At 57.6% G+C, this 13069-nt stretch overlaps 1 protein-coding gene across 1 annotated transcript in view; it reads right to left on the bottom strand.

Annotated features, from left to right (window-relative positions):
• Positions 1–2374: 2374 nt before the first annotated feature.
• The window catches only part of LOC309628525 (uncharacterized protein), a 65622-nt gene continuing 54927 nt past the window's right edge, over positions 2375–13069 (bottom strand). Inside the window, exons 2-12 of the mRNA XM_082391614.1 lie at positions 11997–12711; positions 10917–11045; positions 9698–9870; positions 8934–9244; positions 8412–8426; positions 7352–7968; positions 6271–6399; positions 5052–5224; positions 4288–4598; positions 3778–3894; positions 2375–3256 (exon numbers count right to left, since the gene is read on the bottom strand). Of these exons, the coding sequence (XP_082247740.1) occupies positions 2468–3256; positions 3778–3894; positions 4288–4598; positions 5052–5224; positions 6271–6399; positions 7352–7968; positions 8412–8426; positions 8934–9244; positions 9698–9870; positions 10917–11045; positions 11997–12711 (3479 nt within the window). The 3' untranslated portion in view covers positions 2375–2467. The remainder of the gene's footprint in view (positions 3257–3777; positions 3895–4287; positions 4599–5051; positions 5225–6270; positions 6400–7351; positions 7969–8411; positions 8427–8933; positions 9245–9697; positions 9871–10916; positions 11046–11996; positions 12712–13069) is intronic.

Below are 13069 nucleotides of genomic sequence, written 5' to 3'. Positions count from 1 at the left end.
TCAGGAAACTGGAGAACACAAAAGACAACAGACAGTCTTACGAAAAACAATCAGCAAGGAAACTGATCACCCACCATGAAAGGGTGTATTGATGGCATAATTTGAAAAAACAGTAACAAAAGCCATATTCGATGGAATAAATATTCAAAGTTCTGAAAGGAAAAACTTTTCCTCTGGAACTGATTACCCTGTCACATTATAATTTATAAAAGTTCACCAACAAGGGAACTGATAAAATATTTTTAATGTATGCATACAATGCAAAATTATAAATAATTAAAAAATTAAAGAACATCTAATATATCCATTTTTCTTAAAGTAAGAATGTTGAAAGAAGAAGCCAAAGGCAATATGATTTACATGACACCATATATAACCAAAAATATTGTTATTATACATAATTTTGATTATCTACAGCTCTGCTAAAAGCATAAACATTTTTATAAGATGGATATATACCAAGTTCTTGATGGTAGCTATCTTTCTCATTGTTGGTGAGAGGTGTAAGATGGGACAACCCTTACGGAAAACAATATGAAGTTTCCTCAAAAAATTACAAATATAACTACCATGTGATCCAGCAGTCCCACTTCTGGGTATGTATCCAAAAGAATTCAAAGCAGGATCTCAAAGAGATCTTTGCACACCCACATTCGTCGTAGCATTCTCCAAAATACCCAAGACGTGAAGAAACCCAAATGTCCATCAACAGATGAAGGGATAATGGGGTCTATAAACACAAGGAAATATTTCCTTCCTTGCAATAAAAGGAAACCATGTCTCATGCTACAACATGGATAAACCTCTAAGACATTATGCTAAGTGAAATAAGCCACTCCTAAAAGGACATATCATAGCCACTCACAGGAAGTATGTACAGTAGTTAAAATCATAGAAACATGCAAAGGTGACTGTCAAGATCTCAGGGAGGAGGAGGGAGAATTAGGGAGTCTCTGCTGTCCCAACCCCCGCCTGGGTCCTGGGGAAGGAATCAGAACTCAGAACCGGGAGAAGAGGCTTTGGCCAGCAGGGAAGGAGGGGTGAGGCCCAGGGCGGGTCCACAAAGGATCAGAGCATCTGAGTGCATTAGGAGGAAGGGGCTTCAGAGGTGGGCCAGCACAGGCCGTGACGGGGGCTAAGCAGGCTGCGAGGGGGGGCAGTTCAGGGAGACAGCAGGGGTCTGCTCCCTGCCCCTCATTGTTTGCTCGTCTCACCCTTCTGAGCGGCTCATGTCCCCTGCTCTGATGATTCAAAGTCTCTGCCGGCAACCACAGGACGGTGACTGAGGCCTCTACACTCCTCAGCATGGATCCCAGCTCTCACCCAGATCTGGGGCCACAGACACCTCTCCCCACCCCTGCTGCCCCTGGGAGCAAGCTGTTCTTGTGAAACACGGTCATAGTTTGTCAGGAGGAACTGTTTTCTATGGGAATACAAATCAGTGTTGATACCAGTACACACACATGACCAGCCATGGGTGGAAAGGGAAGGGACAGTAGTTCTGGGGTGTCTTTGCACACCCCTAGGCCCCTAAGGCCAGTCCCCACAGCCACAGCCAGATGGGTCCTCCTCCCTCAGTTGAACGAGATGCTGCTGCACAGAAATCCCACAAGTCCCACAAAGGGGCCCCACTGTCACTACCCTTATACACACCTGTAACAGGTGCCCCATGAACTTCCCTGCGCCCATTCCCCTTGTTGCAGCCTCATTGGGATTAAGAGGTAGCTGCCTCAACCACGCTCCACATTGCAGTAATCCCAGTGGGACTAGAGAACGCTCCCGCTACGACCAGGCAGACAGTCCTGTCCCCATGGCCAAGACTTTTCCTCTCTGGTCAGGCCACCCACACAGGAAACCCTGGATGAGCGGAGGGTCACCCCAGCGCCATCGCCTGGCCACTTCAGGGAAGCAGAGAGAAGCTCCATAAAGGCAAGGGCCGTCTCCAGGCTCCGTCCTAGAAACTGGTTAGTGTCCAGAGGGCTGAGAGGCACAAAAGCAGCTCTCCCTCCCCAGACGGTTCAGGGATGCAGAAGATGCTACAGATGCCCCAGAAGGCCCCTAGCCAAGCAGGCTTTAGAGAAGGGGATGATGAGGGGGTCCCTGGGGAAAGTGAGAGCTGTGCGTTCCCAGGGGCAGCCTGAGGAGTCCTTGACTATGTGGAGGAAAGGTTTGGTCACCTGTAGATCCATAGCTCCTGTGACCTCCCTCACCCTTCCTTCCTCTCAGGATCGCTCTCTGTGGAGCAGCTCCACACGGAGAAGATGACAGTGGCCTGAGAGCATTTCCCACCAAAACTATCTTTATTCACAATTTTCATACATCACTCCAAAGGTCCTGCCCACACCCACCTCCCCCACCTCCCTAACCCCCCACAATCCCAGGATCAGCTCTGGGGTGAGGAGGAGCCCCTAGGCTCCCCTGGGGGCCGCCCTGGGGGCTCGCCCTGGAGGGCCGGCCCGGATGTTCCCTACTGGCTGCAGCGCTTCCTCTTCCTGTTCCTCTTCTTCCCTGTGACAAACGGGTCACGCTTTCTCTTTCTCGGCTGTGAGGGGCGAGCCAGCCCCAGAGCCAAGGCTGGCCTCGCAGAGACCCCGTGGGCAGCCCCGGGGATGGGCAGCTTCTCAGCAGCGGCTGGGCGCCCACACAGAGCCCGCTTCCTCGACTTGGGAGCGGCTGGTGGAGCTGGGCTGGGGCCCCTTCTCTGAGGGGCGGGGGCCTGGGGAGCACTCTGGGCCCCCCAACCTCCAGAGGAGGCCAGGCCTGAGGCAGGGGCAGGACTCTGGGACCGCCGGCAAGGCGGCAGGCTCTGCGGAGAGGCAAAGAGGGAGGCCAGGCTGGGGAGCGCCTCCTCGTCCTCACTGGCCGCGTCCCTGGGCCCTCGGGCCTCCCGAACAGGAGACGCCTCTCTGAGAACAGAGGCATCCCTGGGTCCCACTCGAGGGCCAGTGCGCCTTTGACCCTGGGGAGGGGAGGGCCGCCCGGCCCTGGATGGAGAGACCTCCTGACGTCCTCGAGAGGGAACTTTGGGCCCGAACGGGCCAGTGTCTGCTCGGATGGGCCTATGAAGAGCCTCAAAATCAATCTCTGGTGGGCAGGCTTCATCACTGACCCCTCGATGGCGGTCTTGGTCGTGCCTCTGGGCACCTTGGCCAACGTGGGACTCAGAAGGACTTGAGCCCATTCCGGGTGCACTGTGGCTCGGGGCTGCCGGCCCACCCACGTCCTCTTTCAAGGCCAGGAGTCGTTTCTGCACCAGCTGGTAGGAGGGAGGAGGACAGTGACGGCTCCACGCGCACGTGTGAGAGGAGGAGCACTGGGCAGTGGGACAATGGCCCTGGGGGGGAGGAGGGGACGGGTGACCCCAGGACTAGACTCCAAATACAGACACGGTGGCATTCCTGCCATCCTCCTGCACCTTATTCCCAGCTGTGTGTCCTTCCCTCCGCTCCCGGCTCCCCATCCTCTCCTTCCTATCACCCTGCGCTGCACCCACCCCAGAGAGGGCCCTTCCCCATGCCAGGCCTCCGAGGCAGGGAAGGGATGGACAGAGCCATGTGGGCCTCCTGCTCTGGGGCCCTACCTCTCCCCTGCTCACTGCGGTCCCTCCGTGCCCTGGTCTTCCTGGGTGTCCCTTGTCTCCCCTGTTCTACCTGCGATCCCTCCCTCCTCTGGCTCCCCTGGGCCACCTGGTTTCCCCTGTCCCCTGGATCACCTGGGGTCCCCCCTCCCCTGGAGTCCCCTGGCTCCCTAAGTGTCCCTCTCCCTCCCCTGGCTCACTTCTTCAGGGGTGAGTCTTTCCTCCTTCTTCAGCTCCTCAGCAAGGGCCGAGACATCCAGCTGTGGGTCTGGGGAAGACAATTCTGCCGGGAATCGAGGGTGAATGACTGCCTCCACCTGGGACAGAAAGAAGAGGCTGTGAGCATCCTTGGCCAGGAGTGGCCTGTGACACAAGAAGACCCGGAGGGAAAGTGAAAAGCAGAGACCCACCCCCACTCTCCTCCACAAGGCGGGGATGGTCAGCACACACACACACACACACACAAACATGCACATACACAGTCACACACAAAAGAGCACATATACAGATGCACATACACAGACACACAAAGGCATACACACAGACACAAACATATACACACATACATCTGCATAAACCTCCCCTAACACCAGGCTCAGGAACAAGGAGCTGAGCTTAAGTCCCATCGGCCTGAGCAGAACTCAGATCTTGGGTGCTGAGAGTTCCATGCCCTGGCATCTTGTAGACCCCAGGCTCCAGGCTCAGCCTACCTTGGTGACAGAGTCTTCCTGGGAACGCAGCTCGTCAATGTAGCTCAAGAGACACGGGTCCAAGTAGGTGTCGTCCTCTTCCTGCTTCAGCTCATTTCCGGCCTTTCCACATTCTGCATCTGAATTGCCTGTGGCTGACTTGCCTGTGGCTGAGTGGACGGGCCCCACCAGCGCCTCCATCCTGTCCACATCCTCCCTCACAGCCTCAGGGGGAATCTCCTTGGGCGCCTTGGGCTCCGGGGTCCGCTGGGATCTGTGTGGCTTCGGGTGCGAGGGCTGGGCCCTGGGGCCGGACATCCTGGGAGCACAGGCTGAGGCAGAGCAGGAGGAAGGGAAGGAAGGTGAGGGACTCCCGGTCCACCTTCTGACCACCGAGCGCACGTTGGTGAGGGCATTGTTTGGGGGACGTTGATGTGGGTGTGGGAGGGGTCAGGACCATCTGAAGCTTCATGCACAGTTGGAGAGGGGAGGTTAGGGGGTCATCTAAGAGAGTCACAAGTAAGGAAGTGGGGAACCTCCAATTTTCTAGGGGTCTCCCCATCAAGCCTACTTCTTAGGCAGACTTAGTGTGGGGTCCTTTGACAGGGAGGTGTGAGAGGAGTTACAAAACTGACCAAGTCAATAGCCCGTAGTGACAAAGGGCAGCTGAGACCCCACCCCCCCACCCCCCGCCTCGGCGACTGTTTTGGTTGAAAGACCAATGCCCCTGTCTTGAAAGAAAAGGATCCACATGGGGACAGTGGCCAACCCTAGGCCCCTGTTACCTGTGCCTTCAGCTCCAGTGGGAACCTGGGTGCCTGGCTGAAGGCGCACTTTCGGGGCTGGGGGCCCCCGAGGATCCAGCTTCGGTGGGGCTGGAGGAGGCAGGTCCTGCGCGCACTGCATCCGCTGCAAATGCTGAATGTGCATCTCCTCCTCGGCCGCAAATTCCATGAACCTGGGGGGTGACGGAGGCACAGGCCACCCTGAGAAAAAGGCCTGGGTTCTGGAGCCCAACAAAGGCAGCCAAGAATGAGGCACTGGGAGAGGATGTGCCTTGGGGCCGTCAAGGCCCTGTGAGGTGCTGTCCACAGCAGAGAGCTGCTCCTGGAAGTGATAAGAAGATCTGGGACCCTTCCTGCCTCACCAGCACTGGAGGGCATTCAACAGCATAGACCCAGGTCGCTGAATTGAACCAGGTCAACGGGACACATGGCTGACCCAGGGGGCACCCTCCTCATGCCCCCGTCCCCATCCAGAACCACATGAAGGGCTGACAGCCAGAGGCTGGAACAGGCATGTGTTCCCCACAGGGGTCCTTGCCCGAATCCAGGACACTGGGCTAGGACTGAGAGTCCTGGAACATAGCCCTGGAGACAGGGCCCAGGAGAGGCTGGACGATGTGGATGCTGAGCTTAGAGGAGAGGCCTTCTCTTCCTCTGATAGGCGCTCGTTTGTTTGCTTTTGTTTCTTAAACCAAAGGGATTACCATGGAGCAAACACTGGAAGGGCCGGAGACCCTTGGGCCGACGACAGCTGGCTTCCCCAGCCTCTTCAGGGATGCCAGGGTACCCACTCAGGGCACTTTTCATGAGGAGAGGTGGTCCCAAATCTATGTTAGTGGCCGCCAGCCACCCACCACTAAGGAAGCAGCAGGCTGGCGGGTGGAGCTCTTTCCCCGGCCCAGCCCATATGGCCGGAGTTGGACCCCTACTGGACACACAGCTTCACCCTGCCCCGTCCTGAGACCTTCATGTCAAGGTAAGGGTAGGTCAAAATCAGGGGAGGGCAGAGCTCCTGGTGGAGGAAGGACAGAAGTCTCAAACTCTCAAGGTGAAGGAGGGGTTTCTGGAGGACAGTAGGGCCCCTGGGCTGCGGGGACCCTGTGCTGGGTGACAGCCCTTCTCCTCTGTCCTCTCTGATGAGCACCCCCACGGCCAGATCCTGCCCTCACCCACTCGCCTCACCCTCCACGCAGCCCCTGGGCCCAGGACGCTGACTCACTTTTGCGCCGTCTCGTAGTAGATCATCCGGTCAAGGTTGCTCCTGCGCCGCCATTCCTGCACGGCCCTCCACAGTCCCTCCTCCAGCGGCATGGTGGGATTCAGGTGGGCCAGGGATCGAAGCACTGGGCTGTAAGCCCTCGGGGTCAGTCTCCGGGCCCAGCCCAGCCCCCACCTGCCTGACCCCACCCGCCAATGTACCCACACATCACTCAACCCAGCATGACTGAGCAACAGGAGGGTGAGAGGCAGGTGTCTGGGAGGGCAAAGACAAGCCTTCCCGGCCACTGCTGTCACCGCCTCACACTCACTCAAGGATGACCATCCACTCCCAGGCTAGAGCTGGCACATTGTGCCTTGGGGAGCTCTTTTCCTCCTCAAGGCTGCATTTTCATAATAAAAATCACTATCATCAATGAGGCGTGGCATGTGCCAAGCAATCTGCTAACACTTCATAGATTAGCCCAAGGAGTCTTCTGCACAGTCCTCTGAGTGAAGTGTAATTGTCCCCTTTTTACGAGGGACCGGAGGTTTAGGATGGAAATGCCTGCCAGGCTCACAACTCTAGTGGGAGAGAGCCCACGCCCTTAGGAGAGCTCTACCATCACCCTGTTCCTCGTGGAATTCTCCACAACGAAGTGGAGGCATGCAGAAAGCGCTCTCCTGGGCCCCGCGCTCCTCCTCCTCCTCTGAAGTGACCTCCCCTGGCCACGTACACTCAAGTCCTGTATGAAGGACACGGCACCACAGGAGAGTGCGGCATCCACTCCTTGGCTCCTCACCTTACACCTCGACCCTCTCTGACTGCAAGTCTTCAGTCCATATTACCATGAGAATCATGGAAGAGCAAGCTGGCCAGACTCACAGGGTGGTGGGGCCAGTTGAGATGGGGCACATGTCAGTCATTATGTCATGGACTGGCAGGCCCACCCATGTGACCGACAGTTTGCCTTCTCATAGCACGGACATCGCCCTCACACCTTCCTTCCAGTATCCCTAGAAACCTAACGTGCGAGTCCATCCCCAGTTCCTCTTTATCTAAAAGCTCCCATAAGCTCAGGACCCTCTGAGCGTTCACTCACATGAGAAAGCAGGAAAAAGCTTCTGCATCAGGACTCAGGTGAAAGTGTCTCCGGGCCAGGGGCTTGACGTGCTGCCAACGTAGGAAGTTACTGTACTCGCTCTTGGTCTTAGAGGAGCCATCCTGCGAGGCGTTGGACTGGTTGGTGTCCAGGCGGCCCTCCCTGGAAGTGCCATGTGGCCATGGCCCAGAGTTCACTGGGCGAATGATAGGGGCCAGCTGGGCAGCTGGTGGTGGAGCTTGAGGAGGAAAGCCTGGGGTCCAGCCTCCCTTGCCAGCCTGACGTCCTCGAGAGGGAATAAAGACTTTGGGCCCGAACGGGCCAGTGTCTGCTCGGATGGGCCTATGAAGAGCCTCAAAATCAATCTCTGGTGGGCAGGCTTCATCACTGACCCCTCGATGGCGGTCTTGGTCGTGCCTCTGGGCACCTTGGCCAGCGTGGGACTCAGAAGGACTTGAGCCCATTCCGGGTGCACTGTGGCTCGGGGCTGCCGGCCCACCCTCGTCCTCTTTCAAGGCCAGGAGTCGTTTCTGCACCAGCTGGTAGGAGGGAGGAGGACAGTGACGGCTCCACGCGCACGTGTGAGAGGAGGAGCACTGGGCAGTGGGACAATGGCCCTGGGGGGGAGGAGGGGACGGGTGACCCCAGGACTAGACTCCAAATACAGACACGGTGGCATTCCTGCCATCCTCCTGCACCTTATTCCCAGCTGTGTGTCCTTCCCTCCGCTCCCGGCTCCCCATCCTCTCCTTCCTATCACCCTGCGCTGCACCCACCCCAGAGAGGGCCCTTCCCCATGCCAGGCCTCCGAGGCAGGGAAGGGATGGACAGAGCCATGTGGGCCTCCTGCTCTGGGGCCCTACCTCTCCCTTGCTCACTGCGGTCGCTCCGTGCCCTGGTCTTCCTGGGTGTCCCTTGTCTCCCCTGTTCTACCTGCGATCCCTCCCTCCTCTGGCTCCCCTGGGCCACCTGGTTTCCCCTGTCCCCTGGATCACCTGGGGTACCCCCTCCCCTGGAGTCCCCTGGCTCCCTAAGTGTCCCTCTCCCTCCCCTGGCTCACTTCTTCAGGGGTGAGTCCTTCCTCCTTCTTCAGCTCCTCAGCAAGGGCTGAGACATCCAGCTGTGGGTCTGGGGAAGACAATTCTGCCGGGAATCTAGGGTGAATGACTGCCTCCACCTCGGACAGAAAGAAGAGGCTGTGAGCATCCTTGGCCAGGAGTGGCCTGTGACACAAGAAGACCCGGAGGGAAAGTGAAAAGCAGAGACCCACCCCCACTCTCCTCCACAAGGCGGGGATGGTCAGCACACACACACACACACACACACACACACACACAAACATGCACATACACAGTCACACACAAAAGAGCACATATACAGATGCACATACACAGACACACAAAGGCATACACACAGACACAAACATATACACACATACATCTGCGTAAACCTCCCCTAACACCAGGCTCAGGAACAAGGAGCTGAGCTTAAGTCCCATCGGCCTGAGCAGAACCCAGATCTTGGGTGCTGAGAGTTCCATGCCATGGCATCTTGTAGACCCCAGGCTCCAGGCCCAGCCTACCTTGGTGACAGAGTCTTCCTGGGAACGCAGCTCGTCAATGTAGCTCAAGAGACACGGGTCCAAGTAGGTGTCGTCCTCTTCCTGCTTCAGCTCATTTCCGGCCTTTCCACATTCTGCATCTGAATTGCCTGTGGCTGACTTGCCTGTGGCTGAGTGGACGGGCCCCACCAGCGCCTCCATCCTGTCCACATCCTCCCTCACAGCCTCAGGGGGAATCTCCTTGGGCGCCTTGGGCTCCGGGGTCCGCTGGGATCTGTGTGGCTTCGGGTGCGAGGACTGGGCCCTGGGGCCGGACATCCTGAGAGCACAGGCTGAGGCAGAGCAGGAGGAAGGGAAGGAAGGTGAGGGACTCCCGGTCCACCTTCTGACCACCGAGCGCACGTTGGTGAGGGCATTGTTTGGGGGACGTTGATGTGGGTGTGGGAGGGGTCAGGACCATCTGAAGCCTCATGCACATTTGGAGAGGGGAGGTTAGGGGGTCATCTAAGAGAGTCACAAGTAAGGAAGTGGGGAACCTCCAATTTTCTAGGGGTCTCCCCATCAAGCCTACTTCTTAGGCAGACTTAGTGTGGGGTCCTTTGACAGGGAGGTGTGAGAGGAGTTACAAAACTGACCAAGTCAATAGCCCGTAGTGACAAAGGGCAGCTGAGACCACACCCCCCCACCCCCCGCCTCGGTGGCTGTTTTGGTTGAAAGACCAATGCCCCTGTCTTGAAAGAAAAGGATCCACATGGAGACGGTGGCCAACCCTAGGCCCCTGTTACCTGTGCCTTCAGCTCCAGTGGGAACCTGGGTGCCTGGCTGAAGGCGCACTTTCGGGGCTGGGGGCCCCCGAGGATCCAGCTTCGGTGGGGCTGGAGGAGGCAGGTCCTGCGCGCACTGCATCCACTGCAAATGCTGAATGTGCATCTCCTCCTCGGCCGCAAATTCCATGAACCTGGGGGGTGACGGAGGCACAGGCCACCCTGAGAAAAAGGCCTGGGTTCTGGAGCCCAACAAAGGCAGCCAAGAATGAGGCACTGGGAGAGGATGCGCCTTGGGGCCGTCAAGGCCCTGTGAGGTGCTGTCCACAGCAGAGAGCTGCTCCTGGAAGTGATAAGAAGATCTGGGACCCTTCCTGCCTCACCAGCACTGGAGGGCATTCAACAGCATAGATCCAGGTCGCTGAATTGAACCAGGTCAACGGGACACATGGCTGACCCAGGGGGCACCCTCCTCATGCCCCCGTCCCCATCCAGAACCACATGAAGGGCTGACAGCCAGAGGCTGGAACAGGCATGTGTTCCCCACAGGGGTCCTTGCCCGAATCCAGGACACTGGGCTAGGACTGAGAGTCCTGGAACATAGCCCTGGAGACAGGGCCCAGGAGAGGCTGGACGATGTGGATGCTGAGCTTAGAGGAGAGGCCTTCTCTTCCTCTGATAGGCGCTCGTTTGTTTGCTTTTGTTTCTTAAACCAAAGGGATTACCATGGAGCAAACACTGGAAGGGCCGGAGACCCTTGGGCCGACGACAGCTGGCTTCCCCAGCCTCTTCAGGGATGCCAGGGTACCCACTCAGGGCACTTTTCATGAGGAGAGGTGGTCCCAAATCTATGTTAGTGGCCGCCAGCCACCCACCACTAAGGAAGCAGCAGGCTGGCGGGTGGAGCTCTTTCCCCGGCCCAGCCCATATGGCCGGAGTTGGACCCCTACTGGACACACAGCTTCACCCTGCCCCGTCCTGAGACCTTCATGTCAAGGTAAGGGTAGGTCAAAATCAGGGGAGGGCAGAGCTCCTGGTGGAGGAAGGACAGAAGTCTCAAACTCTCAAGGTGAAGGAGGGGTTTCTGGAGGACAGTAGGGCCCCTGGGCTGCGGGGACCCTGTGCTGGGTGACAGCCCTTCTCCTCTGTCCTCTCTGATGAGCACCCCCACGGCCAGATCCTGCCCTCACCCACTCGCCTCACCCTCCACGCAGCCCCTGGGCCCAGGACGCTGACTCACTTTTGCGCCGTCTCGTAGTAGATCATCCGGTCAAGGTTGCTCCTGCGCCGCCATTCCTGCACGGCCCTCCACAGTCCCTCCTCCAGCGGCATGGTGGGATTCAGGTGGGCCAGGGATCGAAGCACTGGGCTGTAAGCCCTCGGGGTCAGTCTCCGGGCCCAGCCCAGCCCCCACCTGCCTGACCCCACCCGCCAATGTACCCACACATCACTCAACCCAGCATGACTGAGCAACAGGAGGGTGAGAGGCAGGTGTCTGGGAGGGCAAAGACAAGCCTTCCCGGCCACTGCTGTCACCGCCTCACACTCACTCAAGGATGACCATCCACTCCCAGGCTAGAGCTGGCACATTGTGCCTTGGGGAGCTCTTTTCCTCCTCAAGGCTGCATTTTCATAATAAAAATCACTATCATCAGTGAGGCGTGGCATGTGCCAAGCAATCTGCTAACACTTCATAGATTAGCCCAAGGAGTCTTCTGCACAGTCCTCTGAGTGAAGTGTAATTGTCCCCTTTTACGAGGGACCGGAGGTTTAGGATGGAAATGCCTGCCAGGCTCACAACTCTAGTGGGAGAGAGCCCACGCCCTTAGGAGAGCTCTACCATCACCCTGTTCCTCGTGGAATTCTCCACAACGAAGTGGAGGCATGCAGAAAGCGCTCTCCTGGGCCCCGCGCTCCTCCTCCTCCTCTGAAGTGACCTCCCCTGGCCACGTACACTCAAGTCCTGTATGAAGGACACGGCACCACAGGAGAGTGCGGCATCCACTCCTTGGCTCCTCACCTTACACCTCGACCCTCTCTGACTGCAAGTCTTCAGTCCATATTACCATGAGAATCATGGAAGAGCAAGCTGGCCAGACTCACAGGGTGGTGGGGCCAGTTGAGATGGGGCACATGTCAGTCATGATGTCATGGACTGGCAGGCCCACCCATGTGACCGACAGTGTGCCTTCTCATAGCACGGACATCGCCCTCACACCTTCCTTCCAGTATCCCTAGAAACCTAACGTGCGAGTCCATCCCCAGTTCCTCTTTATCTAAAAGCTCCCATAAGCTCAGGACCCCCTGAGCGTTCACTCACATGAGAAAGCAGGAAAAAGCTTCTGCATCAGGACTCAGGCAAAAGTGTCTCCGGGCCAGGGGCTTGACGTGCTGCCAACGTAGGAAGTTACTGTACTCGCTCTTGGTGTTAGAGGAGCCATCCAGCGAGGCGTTGGACTGGTTGGTGTCCAGGCGGCCCTCCCTGGAAGTGCCATGTGGCCATGGCCCAGAGTTCACTGGGCGAATGATAGGGGCCAGCTGGGCAGCTGGTGGTGGAGCTTGAGGAGGAAAGCCTGGGGTCCAGCCTCCCTTGCCAGCCTGACTAACTCCAACAGCTGAAGCAGTCACAACGGTCCCCATCCCAGGGGTTGCTAAGAATACGGGTGCAGGACATGAAGCACTCCTGCTGAGGGCCCCTGCAGCCCTCCAGTTGAGGGGGGCCTGAGTAACGACAAAGGTCTGAGTCTGGGGGACCTCCACTGTCCTCCCTTGTGACCTGACTTGGACAGTGAGGTTGTAAGCCCCAGGGGCACTGGGGCCACGGCCACCATTAGCCACCAAAGGCGTCCTGGGGAAAGCTGGCAACAGCAGACTGCTGCCAGGAGGGAATGCTGGCGTGATGGGACGTGGCAGGTGCTGCTGCCAGGGTGGCCGGTGCTGGGCGCCAGGAATGGGTGGAGGGAAGGGCACTGCCGTGAAAGTAGACAAGGAGGCCCCGGGGGTCATGGTCATATCCGTTCCCAGCACTGCAGATGCTGTGGAGGCAAAGGAAAGGAGTGAATGCAGGAGGAGAATGGGCACGTGGCACTGAGGCTTTCTGTGGCATCAGAGTGTAAATCTCCACAGGTGAGGGACACTTGGACAAGGGAAACTGTGCAGCGTGCAAATGTCTTCCAGTGATTTTCATGCCCTGACCTCCAGTTGAGAATTATTCCACTGGTGACCCCGCGCCCATCCACCAAGGTCCCTGACCCCTGTCTGCCGAGAAGAAATCGCCTCAGCAAGCACTGACTTGGAGAGCCTCCCTAAGGCACCCCCTGGCACCTAAGCCTCACAGGCTGTCTCCCAAGACCTGGAACTGTGTGGACATCCGCTCTGTGAGAAATGCCCCTC

This window comes from Balaenoptera borealis (assembly GCF_965194805.1).
Source record: "Balaenoptera borealis genome assembly, chromosome: 4".
NCBI lineage: Eukaryota > Metazoa > Chordata > Mammalia > Artiodactyla > Balaenopteridae > Balaenoptera > Balaenoptera borealis.
Note: the sequence above shows the minus strand (reverse complement) of the source record. Positions and strands in the feature narration are given on the sequence as shown.